At 41.3% G+C, this 13,771-nt stretch overlaps 1 protein-coding gene across 1 annotated transcript in view; it reads left to right on the top strand.

Moving 5' to 3' along the window:
* Positions 1-3,544: 3,544 nt before the first annotated feature.
* RRAS2 (RAS related 2) overlaps positions 3,545-13,771 on the top strand; it is a 76,480-nt gene continuing 66,253 nt past the window's right edge. Inside the window, exon 1 of the mRNA XM_036258673.1 lies at positions 3,545-3,952. Coding sequence (XP_036114566.1) covers positions 3,845-3,952 — 108 coding nt within the window. The 5' untranslated portion in view covers positions 3,545-3,844. The remainder of the gene's footprint in view (positions 3,953-13,771) is intronic.

Raw genomic sequence — 13,771 nt, 5'->3', positions numbered from 1 at the left:
AGGAACATCTTAACTAAAATGACATTTTCTTGATAGTGCAAATAAAAGCTTGTCATTGAATCTTTTCTCCTCATAGCTTTATTGAGATTTAATTCGTATACCATAACGTTCACTTTAAAAGTGTATATAAGTCAATGATGTTTAGTATATTGAGAGTTGTGCAACCATAACAACTATCTAATTTCAGAACATTTTCATATCTCCAAAGAGAAACCTCATATCTGTTATCAGCTACTCAGCATTTCCCCCCTAGCCCTGGCAACCACTAATCTATTTTCTCTAGATTTTCTTATCCTGGACCTTTTATATAAGTGGAACCATACAATATTTGGTCTTTTGTGACTGGCTTTCTCATTTAGCTTATTTTCAAGGCTCACTCATATTGTGGCATGTATCAGTACTTTATCCCTTTTTATTGCCAAATAATATTCCATTATATGAATATACCACATTTTGTTTATCTGTTCATCAGTTGGTGAACAATGAGTTTTTTCTACTTTTTGATTCTTATGAGTAATGCTGCTATAAGTTTGCATGTACAGTTTTTATATGGACATATGTTTTCATTTATCTTGAGTATATGCTTAGGGGTGAAATTTCTGGGTTGTACGGTAACTCTATGTTTAACTTTTGAGGAAATGCCAGATTGCTTTCCAAAGCAGCAGCACCATTTATATTCCTATCAGCAGTGTATGAGGGTTCCAGTTTCTCTAAATCCTTGCCAACATTTGTTATTATCTGTCTTTTTTATTATAGCCATTTTAGTGGATGTAAAGTGGTAGTTCATTATAGTTTTGATTCTGCAGTTGAATCTGTTCCTGATTGACCTGACTTAGGTCACGTGCCCATCCTTTTGCTAATTACTGAGGCTAGCGGAGATTCATAATCTTAAGTGAATCTGAGTGAATTCCTAGAGCTGGGGGGAAGGTGTCAGTCACTCCCAAACTACAGAGGGGAAATTAGAGATACTATTTGAAAGCAAGGAGAAGTGGACTCCTGGGAGTCAAGTAAAGCACGTTTTGTACAGGGTGGTTTTACTTGCTTGGTTTCAGTATTGGAATTGTCCTCTTTTCAAGGATTGTAGTGGTGCAGAGTAGGAAGGAAGAAAATGTTGGTCAGAACTGAGGCAGAGAAAGAGCTCAGCAAACAGGTTATTGAAATAATTTCTATTGAAAATAGGTTTCTCCCTGAAAACTGTAGTCAGTGACACATAGGTGCTTACCAGCTTGTATTTATTACTGTATCCTCGTCATTTTCTTTTACTGGTCAAACCTCTGAGTGCTCCTCTGCCAGGAGCTGAGTCACAGAATACTAAGAACTTCATTACAATTGTTTTAGGACCTATGCCTGATTCCCCGCCTAAATAGCGGTGTCTAGTATAGCTATGCTTTTTTGTTTGTTTGTTTTCATGCAGAGAATAACTTTCTTTTGGATATTTTGAGATTTGGTAAACTTTTCTGATTACCGTAGTTTTTGAAAGGAGACAAAGATTTTGGATTGTACTTCAGAAGGAAAGGAGCATAAGGAGAACCCTTTGGTTATCTTCTTGGTCCTGAAAAATAATGGGAAATTTCAGGGTTAGGTAGACACTGAGAGGCATTTGTGTGAAGAATAACTGGCTCTTTCTCAGCTCTTTCTTGGCATGGGTTCCTTTTTCTTTTCTTTCTCCCTTTTCTCCTTCTTTTCACATTGATAATAATACCTGTCATTGAGGCTTTTCTGGCTACTACTACTGTGTAACAAATATCCTCCTGCCTCCTCATATATAGAAATTATTCCAAAATAAGAAGTTTTAAAAAGTAAACAACAATCCTGTTTACTATTTTATTTTGCTCATGATGTTGTGGGCCAATAATGGCCTGGCCTGGGTGGCTCTTGCCTGGAATCTGCCACGCAGTTGCAGTCAGACAAATGCCAGCATGGGTTGCAGTCATCTGAAGGTTGGGCAGAGCTGGGTGTCCAAGATGTCTCACAGGGCTGGCAATTGATGCTGGCCGTTGACTAGGGGCTCAGCTGGACCTTTGACTGACATGTTTACATGTGGCCTCTCTAGCATGGCAGTCTCAGGGTAGCCAAACTTCTTACTGTGTTTCTCCTAGAGCAAGAATTCCAAGATAACAGGTGGAAGCTGCATGGCCTCTTCTGACCTAGCCTTGGAAGTTATACAGCATTTCTTCTGCTGCATTCTGCTGGTTCCAAGAGAGTCACTAGGTTGTGTCCAAGAATTTGCAGTCATGTTCCAAAACTGCCATAAATGTTTACAACATGCCAGGTACTCTTGTATACGTTAATTCATTTGATTCTTACAAAAAAACAAACAAATAACCTTAATGTAGGTAGCCTTAGTGTCCTTATTCTAGAAAAGAGAGGCACAGAGGTTAAGTAAGTTGTCAACATCACACCATTATTGGAAGAGGTAGGATTCAAATCCAGTCTGGCTCCAGAGCCCATGGCCTTATCTACTGCCCTACACTGCCTTTACATAGAACTGTGATCCTGTTACACTCCGATAAACTGCCATATACATAATCACTTTTCATTCACAATCAGTGGTATGCAAACTCCTAATACATTTACAATCATGTGACACAATTCTTACCTTCTCAGCTCTGACTTTTGCATATGTGGTTTCCTTTTTACGGAATACTTTTCTTCCAATTATTTGTCTGCCTACATTATTTATTATTAAGGTCTTTTAGGGAGCTTTCCCTGACTACCCAACTCTGGGGTGACTGCACATGCCACCCATGCTTAGGAGTTACAGCCCTTGTCATTATGCCTTATACTTTGCCTGTTGTCCTAGCTGTCTCTCCCATTGGGTTCCAAGTCCCTCGAGGACAGGGACATTATTTTGTTCATGAAAGGATCTCCAGCACAGTGCCTGGTATGTAGTGTGCAAATAAGTACATACTCTCTCACACCCACACTCCTCCGACACAATTACCATAAATTTCTCACACATAAACACAGCCACTAAGACACTCTCCTGACACATACAATATCTGTCACATTCACTCTTGCCCACACACATTCAATCACTGTGACTTATTCCACATGCTCAGTCTCTTGTCACAGTCCTCACACACTGTCACCACCACAAGTTCATCACGCACAATTACTGTGACACAGCTCTCTCCAATCGTCAATCACTGCCACGTACTGCTTTTCACACAATCATGATCACCATCTGTACTCTTAAAGCAGGATCTATACTGTCCTACAAATCGAGTTAAGATCACAACTCTATTTTTCACACATGCCTTCACATACTGTATTTTTTTCATCCATATAATCCCTGACCAACCCTGACATACACAATTATGGTCCCACACTGTACTGTCTTCTTCCCACTCCTACTTGACCTCCTCTCTCACACTGTTTCTCACACGCACACCCAGGCACACGCACTCTCAACAAGGGGAGCCACGGGGCGCATCCGCGGGGGTCAGCCCCTGGGTAGCTCCGGAATCTCAGCGCGGCCCCGCCCCGCCCCGCCCCCTCATGCATATGCAGCACCCAGCCTCGCAGCCCGGCCCCCAGACGGCCATTTGTAGCGGTGCTGGAGGCTGCGTTCGGCAGGCTCTGTGGAGACGTGTGGACTAGCGCGCCCCTCGGTCGCTGCTGCCCCTGGCCCCTGCGGTCACTTCGCTTCTCCGCGCCTCGGGCGGGACTCGGCCAGCCAGGGCGCCGCGCTGCCGCACGCACCGGCCCTCCCGGCAGCTCCGGGCGCCCGGGACCCTCGCCCGCCCGCTCGCCCGCAGCCCGCCGGCCGCACACGTCCCCGGAGCCGGGCCTAGAGCGGGCGGCGGCTCGGCGTGGCCGGGCTGGGCTCGGCGGCGTTCCCATGGCCGCGGCCGGCTGGCGGGACGGCTCGGGCCAGGAGAAGTACCGGCTCGTGGTGGTTGGCGGGGGCGGCGTGGGCAAGTCGGCGCTCACCATCCAGTTCATCCAGGTGCCTGGAGCGGGCCTGCCGGGGGCGCGGGGAGTTGGGGGGGCGCGACGGGCGGGGGCTCGCGCTACCTGTGGCGGGCGGCCGCCGCGACCCCGCCCCGGAGGCGCCGCGCGGGCGGGCGGGCTGGCGGGCGGGGGGCGCGGGCCGGTTCTGTCCTCCTACCCTGCGGCCGCAGCGCCGCGCTCCTGTCTGCCCGGCGCCCTGCTTGGCGTCCCGGGAGTCGGGCTTCTCAGGAATGTGGCCGGGAGGGCGGAGCTGGGAGGGTAGGAAGCGCGGATCCACCTTATCGCTCCGGCCGGGGGCCCGAGCCCTCCCGGAGAGGCAGCACCACCGTGCCGGGCTTCCTGCCCAGAGGGCCCGGGCGGCCGGGGCGCGGGGCGTCGGGCGTGGGGCTGGAGTCCCGCACGCTGGCTTTCCAGCTGCCCGGCAGCCTCCGGCACCGTCGGTGTGATCGCGGTGGCAACTTGGCCATGGCTCCGCGTGGTCTCCGGGCTTCTCCACGCACGCTGAGCCGGAGCTGCCCGTTTCTAGCAGTGTGTTTCTCTTTGTGTGTGTGTGTGCTTTTCTTTTAAGTATTTTCTTAGGTAATATGCCCGGGTGGGAGTATGTGATAATGCCCCAGGGAAATGGTGGTTTCGAGGAAGTTAAGAACGTTCTCCGATATGGGTGAGACCATTTCCTAGGAATGCCCGGTGCCTTCCTCCTCCCAGCCGTGCCAAGGTGAAGTTTGGGATGGGCCAGACTAGGAGGTGACTGACCGAGTGAGCCCTTGTGTCTGTTCCAACCACTCTCTCCCCCACCCCCACCCCTCTCTGGTAGCTGAAGGCGGAAAGTCAGGGGTTGTAAAAGAAAAGGGAGGTGGAATTCTTCATTCTTGGGATTTTCTCTTGGTAAGAGGTTCGAGTGATCGTTTCTTGGATTTTTAAAAAGAGAAACCCAGTTATCTGTGCTTTTGTGCTAAAAGGTGTGGCTTATGCTGGGAGAGAACGAAGGTACCCAGTTATAACAGGTAACAAAGATAGTCTTCGTAAATCATGAGTACTGTTAAGATAGTTTGGTAAAATATTTATTTCTGGTTTACGTTTCACCCATATGTTATCAATAGTGACATTAAAATACAGAGTACTGAAATAAATGTGATTATTACCTTTCACATTGACTAAATGAACAGTAATTGATGTTATGCTATTTCAAGGTATTAAAACTGCTGCTTAAACCTTTGTATCCAGGAACAGAAGCTGTTTTTGTAATGAGCATTTACAATATGCTCATTAGTGGGTTAAAAAAAATTACACCAGGAGGGTGAGATTGGTTTAAGTTTAGCCGGCTGCAGAATCTGGGATGCTGTCATGTTATTTCCCTAGGGCTAATAGAGACTTTAACTGATAGCAAAGCAAAACAATGTATAGCTACCCCTTTCTTTGGGGACTGCAGTTAATGGGAGGGGGGAGTTAGCCACCAGTGAGAGAGTAATCCTGAGTTCTCAATCTAATTGCATCTGAATGTAAACGAATTATTTAATTAAGGAATTGGAACCTTTTGTTTTTGGAAACAGTATTAGAAACCATTAGGATAATGGTAATTGCTGGCTTTCTAATGATTTTCTAGAATTCATTTGTTAAAGAAATACCTCCTGTATGAATAGGAATGTACCTCGGTCCAGTTGATATAAGAGAAATGGAGGAGGCATGTATGCATGAGGAAGATGTGTATTTATACATGAGAAATAGTGTGCGCTTTGAGTCACAGACTTGAATGCCTGGTCTTGCTATGTTATTTATTCACTGTGAAAACATTGCCAAAATACGTATTTAGCTTCTCCTGGCCTCAGTTTCATCTTCAGTAAAATGGGTCTGATCACACATTTTTTTATTTTTATTTTTTTTATCCTCACCCGAGGACATTTTTCCATTTTCTGTTCAGCTAGAGTGGGAGGGAGAGAGAGGAAGAGAGAGAGAGAGAAACATCGACGGGAAAGGGACACATCGAGTCCTGTACTACCCAACCAGGGCTGGGGACAAACTCAACCAAGGTACGTGCTCCTAGCGGGGAACCGAACCTGGGTCTCTCTAGACCGCAAGCTGCTGCTCTAACTGCTGAGCCAAACTGGCCAGGGCTGATCACACATTTTTTATAATCCTTTAAATTATGGGAATGTCCTTAGCATTGTCTCTGGCATGTAGTATGTACTTGGGTAATGATGACTATTATAAGTTTGTTTGTGTACAGTTCTGTAATACATTTCAGTGCAAAGGGAATTCAGAATCTGGGAAAAGGCAGTTTGGAAAGGGTTGATAAAAATACGATGTACCATTGATAGTGGGGAGAGAGGACATACCTTATGCGAGTATGGGGAGCCATGCTAGCTTTGAGAAAGGAGGCAGTCAGGGAGGGAAGTGTGATAGGCAGGCTACTTGGGGCCAGTGAAAGGGAGAAATAGGCTCCGACTTTCAGGAGATTTTCTGGAGAGCTGAGCCAGACTACCTGGATATAGAGTTTTTTTGGTGTTTTTAAAATTTTTTATCCTCACCCGAGAACATTTTTCCATCTTTGTTCAGATAGTGTGGGAGGGAGAGAGAGGAAGAGAGGGAGAGAGAGGAACATCAAGTGGCTGCCTCCTGCACAACCCCAACTGGGGCCGGGGACAAACTGCAATTGAGGTACATCCTCTTAGTGGGAACCGAACCCAGGTCTCTCTGGACCGCGGGCCGACACTCCATCCACTGAACTAAACCGGACAGGGCTTAATTTTTTTTATTTTTAGAGAGGGGTGGGGGAGAGAGAAACATCGATTGGTTGCCTCCTGTCCATGCCCTGGGATTGAACCCACAACCTGAGTATGTCCCTAACTGGGAATTGAGCCCACCACCTTTTGGTGTACAGGATGATGCTCCAGCCAACTGAACCAAATGAGCCACACTACCAGGGTTAGGGTTAGGGTCACCAGGATAGAGTTTTAGCCCTGTGTAATCTTAGGCAAATTTTATTTTAACCTCTCTGTACCTCAGTTTTCCCCATCTGTAAACTGGGGAATTAGAAAGTACCATGTGCCACTGTTGTGAAAATTAAATGCATTAACATATGTCAAGAGCCTAGAACAGTGTCTAGTGCACAGTAAGGTTACAGACATTACTAATGCATAGTTAGGCTACAGACATAAGATTATTAATCTTAGATTATGGAGCTAATGTGACTATCATCTGCACTTAATAGAGCTGCTATTTATTGTCTGACTCCTGGGAAATTAAAATTTATTCTGCTGTGATTGTCTAGCATTAGTAATTGGAGGGAGAGGAGACGGCAGTAGGATAATAATCTTAACAAGCGGAAATCACTTCTCTTTGGAGAAGATCAGGATGGCATCAATTAGTTTTATTTATTTTTAAGACTCCTGAGATTAAAAAACAGTGTTTTTATAGTGTTCAGTATACTTTTTTCTATTTTATAATCTTGAGCAGTAAAATAGAATAAATTTGGGAGTGGAGATCTTAAAAACAACTTTGCCTTTAGCTTTGACTTTCTTTTACCTTAGCTTTACTTGTTGCCCCTTGTATGCATTTGAAGAACTGCACAATTAGGAAATTAAGGCAACAATTAAGGTGCCTTTTCCTCTTTAAAATGAATATAAAATATAAAATGTGATAAAAGTGTAAAATGTTATGTTAAAGCATATATGTGTGTACGTGACCTCCTTCTTCCTGTTCATAGTTTATTGAAAAAAGTTCTGCTGTTAAATAGAATACTTAAATGGTGAGTAAACTCTAGTTAGGAAATTATCCTAACAATGTACAAAGTGAAGTGGAGTGAGCATATCTGGGTTGCCCGCCTCCCTACTCAGGTAAAACTGGATACTATTTTAATCTCCCTAATCTCTGCAGGGCTTCAGTTTTTTTTTCATAAAATAATGGATTTGGTTGAACAGATCTCTGCACCTTTCAAATTCAAGGTTTTTTTTACTCAGTTAACTAGCTGTGTGTCTTTGGTCAAGTTTCTTAAGGTCTCCAAGAATGCTTCCTTATATGAAAAGGGAATTAATAGTAGTACCTTTAGGGTTTTTGGAGAAAATAATATAATACATGCAAATCATTTAGCACAGTGCCATTTACAGAGTAAGTAAATGATAATTGTTACCTGGTTTTATTTCTTGTTACTTTTTCTTTTTTTAATATGTGTTTTTATTGATATATATATATATATATATATATATTTTTTTTTTTTTTAAAGAGAAAGGAAGGGAGAGAGAGATGGAAACATCATTGTGAGAAACATCCGATCGGCTGCCTCCCGCACGCCCCCTACTGGGGATCGAGCTTGTAACCCTGGCATGTACCCTGACTGGGAATCAAACCTGGACCTCTCAGTCCATGGAAAGATGCTCAGTCCACTTAGCCACACTGCCAGGCCTGCTGTTACTTCTGTATCTTGTTCCTCCAAAACAAAATTCATAATTTATTCATTTTTCTTTGACACATGATCTGGTCGCTTAAGTCTTCACCCCCATCATCCCCCTTCCCATCCCAACCTCATAATCCCCTCCTCACTTTGTGTGGTACTTAGGTGATGAATGTTGATCCCATTTTGAGTTGGGGTAATTCTTTTTATTTGTGTGGTACTTAAGTGATGAATGTTGATCCCATTTTGAGTTGGGGTAATTCTTTTTATCACTTGGGGGTTAATGTTTGAAAGTAATATAGTAATCACTGGGGTTTTGAGTTAATGCTAATCTAGCAACTCTGAGAAGAGACCAAACATGTTTTACAGAATTAAAGAGAGGAATTTCCCAGCTTCTGGTCTTCATTTAGCATCCTTTTATTCAGCAGTTTGTCAAATTTTGAGCTATATAGGGGGTAGCTGATTTCTCACATACTGAGTTTTAGTCAGTCTTACAACCTGTTAGTCTGGACCCAACTCAGACATTGCTTTTTACCAAGAGTTTGTCTTTTGCTGAGTGGCTTTTCATTGTCTTTTCCTGGGGCTGAAATCCTAAAAGAGATGTCAAGACTCATGTGTTTGTGTTCATAGTTAATTGATCCATGTGTGAAGATGTAGATTCCTGAATTGCTTTTCTATTGCTGAATCTTGAAGACACATCCTGCAATGATAACTCACTTAAAATTATTTTTATCTGTGAATTTGAAAAATTATTTTATCTGTGAATTATTTTTAGTGTACAAATTACTGTTTTGCATTTTCATTGTAATTTACAGATGAATTCTTAGCATTGAAAAATAATGGTGGTGCATACTAGAGATATACTCATTTTGGTAACAGTTGAAATGGGTCTGCTGGCAGTTACTAGATACAAATGCTAGGTACTTTTTTAAAAAATATGTTTTTACTAATCTTAGAGAGAGAGCAAGGGAGAGAGAGAGAAAGAAACATTCATCAGCAGACTCCTGCATGCCCCCCCAACAGTGGATCAAGCCTGCAACTGGGCATGTGCCCTGATCGGGGAATTGAACTGGCGACTTCTCGGTGCATGGGATGGTGCTCATCCAACTGAGCCACACTAGCCAGGGCAACACTCTCTTCTTATAGAAGGTGATTGCTTTTGTCAGAGGAGAAACAAAAAGGAAAATCTAATTCAGGATTTCTTAAAACTCATCCTTCTTTTTTGTTCTAATCTGTTTGTGTGTGTGTGTCTGTCTATCCCTGCTGAGATGGGGAAGTTGCAGGAGTGTAGTGGGGACACTTCTGTTGAGTAGCCCAAGAACCCTGCTTTCGCCAGGCTGCTAACTACTGGGAAAGGATTTTTAATTCATCTGTGTTGGCTGAAGTGTCATGGGTCTTTCCTAAGCTTTGAAATGAAAGTAGTCTGTTTAATTTACGTAGGAAAATAAATGGTAACTTGAAAAGTGGGGGAGGGTAGGGAAAGAGTTTTTAAAGCAGTACTGTTTTTTAAATTTATTAAAGGTTCCTTTTTGAAATCAAAATTGACCTCAGAATTGAAACAGATTTTGTGATGCCACATGAACATTTATTTACTTTTTCGGTATGGAAAAATAGAAATGCTTGTTAGGGTATTAGTTCTACTCTGCCCTGCTTACGGAAAAGTGATAATGAGTAAAAGACTTGCACTCTGCCTGTAGTGTAGACAGTGTGGAGTTAATAGTCATTGAGTCTTCTTGAAAGGCCTTGATCTTGAATTACTTTGGGTAGAGCCACTGAGTCTGTGTTTGGGATTGAAATTTAGTTTAAAGTAATGTCCTTGGTAGGCTCTGATTTCTGTGTTGCAAAGAAAAATGTCAGGCTTTTATGAAAAAGACAAAGATTTATATATATTTATTCACATTTTTTGTGTGGTTCTGAAAGAAGCAAAGAAATATAAGTTGTCAAATTGTGCCACTGGAGATATAATTAGACTGAGTTTCTTGTCACCTTTTAAATTTTGTTTTATTTTTTGTGTTTTATGAAATAAATATGATTGTTTATTGGTTACATAGCAGTAAATAGCATTGTCTTAGTTTAATGAAAACTTTTATAGTCACAGAATTTGTTGTTTGTATATATTAGTTTAATATTGCTTATCAACTTATCTTGTCACCTCATGGTGATTTTTTTTTCCGTAGGCGGAGCTTTGTTTATAAGTAACAAATGTTCAGCAGTAGAAATAGTAATATAAATGTCAAAATAACACCTAGTGTTGCTTTTAAAAAAAAACTTTACCCAGATTTCCCCAAAGCTAACATTTTACCATGTCTGTTTTATTCCTCCTGCCATATGTACACTATTTTTTTCTAAATCAATTGAGTATAAGTTGAAGACAATGCCCCTTATTTTTAAATACCTCCATGTAGATTTCTGAAACATTGGGGCATTTGCTTACATAAACATAGTATATAACCAAAATCAGAAATTAGCATTGATATATTACTAATCTAATATGAAGAATTTTTTCAGATTTTGCAAAATGTCCCAAGAATGTCCTTTATAGCAAAAGAAAATCTCAGCTTATGCAGTACATTCTGTTTCTATGTCTTTAAATTTGGAACAGTTTTTTAGTCTTTGTGTTTTATAACATTGCCATATTTGAAGAGTACAAGTTAGTTTGCAGAGTTCCCTCTACTTCAGGTGGTTTCTTATTTATTTATTTTTTATCCTCACTCGAGGACATTTTTGCATTTATCTTCAGATAGAGCAGGAGGGAGAGAGGGAGGGGGGGAGAGAGAGAGAGAGAGAGAGAGAGAGAGAGAAACATCAGTGCGAGAGAGACACATCTACTGGTTGCCACCCACATGATCCCAACCGGGGCTAGGGACAAACTGCAACTGAGGTACATGCCCTTAGCAGGAACCGAACCTGGCCTCTCTGGTCTGTGGGGCAACGTTCTAACTGCTGGACCAAACTGGCCAGGGCTTGAGGTGGTTTCTTAATGGTTAGCTTCACGTTATGCATTTTGGGGACAGGAATAACACAGAACTTATAGTTTCTTCTAGTATATTATATCAGAAGACATAGATACATTTTGATTTGACTACTTATATGCTTACATTTTGACTCAGTAATCCAGATTGAGGAATTTATCATGATGATACACCTCGAACTATTAAAATACACATGCATGAGGTCACAGCATTGTTCATGATTAAAAATAATTATAAGCAACCTAAAGGATAGGAGAGGGTTTGAATAAGATATGATACATTTACCCAACAGAGCATTATATGCAGCTACAAGAAGAATGGGAAAGGTCTCTATGAACTGATGTGCAGTACTTTCTAAGATGTATTGTTTGGTGAAGAAAAGGATCTATTGTATGTATAATATACTACCTTTTGTGTAAGAAAGAAGGGGAAATAAGAAAATACATATATATTTGTTCATTTGGGACAAAAACAACACAGGAAGCAGAAGCCAGAAAGTAATGAGATCGATTACCCATACAAGGTAGGTTAGAATGGGGGTAGTGACCTTTCTGAAGATACCTTTCTGACTTTTGGAACCACGTTAATGTTTTACATACTCATATATAAACAGCAAACACCAATAAAATCAAATGATGAAGGAAAAAAACCACCCTAAGGTAGACTACACACAGAAAGAAATGAACCAAACCTTTTTTCAAATGAATAACATACCACACTGAACAGGTGAAAGAAAAAAACTAAGTAACTTTTGAACCTGGATTTGGACTATGTTCTTAGGATAAGGACCAAAAAAACCCCTACAAACAAACATTGAACTTTAGTTAATAGGCTGGTTTTTTTTTGGGGGGGGGGGGTCACAGAAGCATGGATTTGCAATTTGGAAGCAATTTCTCTACTAGAATTAAGTAAATATGTAAATATAATTGTGGAAAATGGAAGCCACATTTTCTTGCTGATGGAGAAAGAATTATAAATGTGGAAAGGGGGCAGCCTAAAATGAACTCTGTGATGTTTGATTGGAATTGAAGATATTAACATGGACTCATGGTTTAAAATGTATTGGATATATGTAGAAATAGTTGTGTGTGAATATGCATACACACATCTATGTATCTTTTTTGCCAGCTCTGTAGACTGCTGAGAGAGCCTAGAAACAATGGGTACACCAGTAGCAGGGAAAACACATAGAACCAGATCTTGGTTTCTGAGTATCACTCTTTACTCAAGGGAACCTTGGTGAAATGACTGGTCCCAGGGCTGGCACATAGAAGAATAGAAGATAAGTTTAGAGCATCTTGAAGTGCCATAAAGTAAAGAAGCACTGAAAAAAAAAAAAAAAAAAAGAAATGACGGTGGCATGTCAAAGAATAAGCCAGTCTACAAGAACTCCCACTGGTTAACTCTAGGACCACATATGATCATTGCAATAAGTAATGATAGTAGTTGATTCCTGCCCATAAATAAAGAATCTATGACTCCATAGTAATAAAGAAATAAAGGAGGAAGGGAATTTCTTAAGGTAGGATTCTGACTAAATAAGCATAGAAGAAATATGGAATTAGAAAATCATTTGGCAGTCATACCAGTTGATTCAAGTGTGCATCATTAATGGATGTTAAAACTATTGGCTGAAAGTTTGAGTAGCTGGAGTATCTGCCCATGAAATTTGGTAAGGGGAAAATAATAACCACAGGAGAGAAACCTGATACCACCTTGAACCTAGTGATCAAAGGTAACATCTCTGATGCTGCTTTGAGTGATAATAATTGGCAGAGTTTGTTTTACCCTAGTTATGCTAACAAGATCTGGTTTTCATAATCACCCTAGCTAGGTAGGCATTGAATGAAATTAAGCCTAAAGTAACAGAGTTGAGGCAAAAAGGGGACCAGTTTTCTCTCTGTTTAAGAACATTTCTACTTAATTTTGTAGGCAGATGTCTTTCAAGGGAAAGGTTGATAAAATCATTATTTTTTCTTTATTGATTTTAGAGAGAGAGGAAGGGAGGGGGAGAGAGAGAGAGAAACATTGATGAGAGAGAACATCGATTGGCTGCCTCCTGCATGCCCCCCACTGGGTGATTGGACCCACAACCCAGGCATGTGCCCTGACCAAGAATTGAACCGATGACCTCTTGGTGCATGGGTCAATGCTCAAACACTGAGCCACACTGACCAGGCAAAAGGTTGATAAATTAATTAGAACAATACAGATTTTGGCTATGATCTTTAGCATAATGACTTCCCTTTGCACTACTATTGGTTTTTGCTATATAGATTTTCTTTTTCTGTGTTCTGTGGTGGTTTTGAAAGGTAGATTCTCTCTCTCTCTCTCTCTCTCTTTTTTTTACTATTCAGATTTACCTTAAAATTATTCATATTCTTAAACATTTAATTAGAAAATCAGAATAATTATGTTGTTTCCAGTTATGTAAAATGAAGAATTCATCAGTTTT

This window comes from Molossus molossus, unplaced genomic scaffold (assembly GCF_014108415.1).
Source record: "Molossus molossus isolate mMolMol1 unplaced genomic scaffold, mMolMol1.p scaffold_m16_p_13, whole genome shotgun sequence".
Lineage (NCBI taxonomy): Eukaryota > Metazoa > Chordata > Mammalia > Chiroptera > Molossidae > Molossus > Molossus molossus.
Note: the sequence above shows the minus strand (reverse complement) of the source record. Positions and strands in the feature narration are given on the sequence as shown.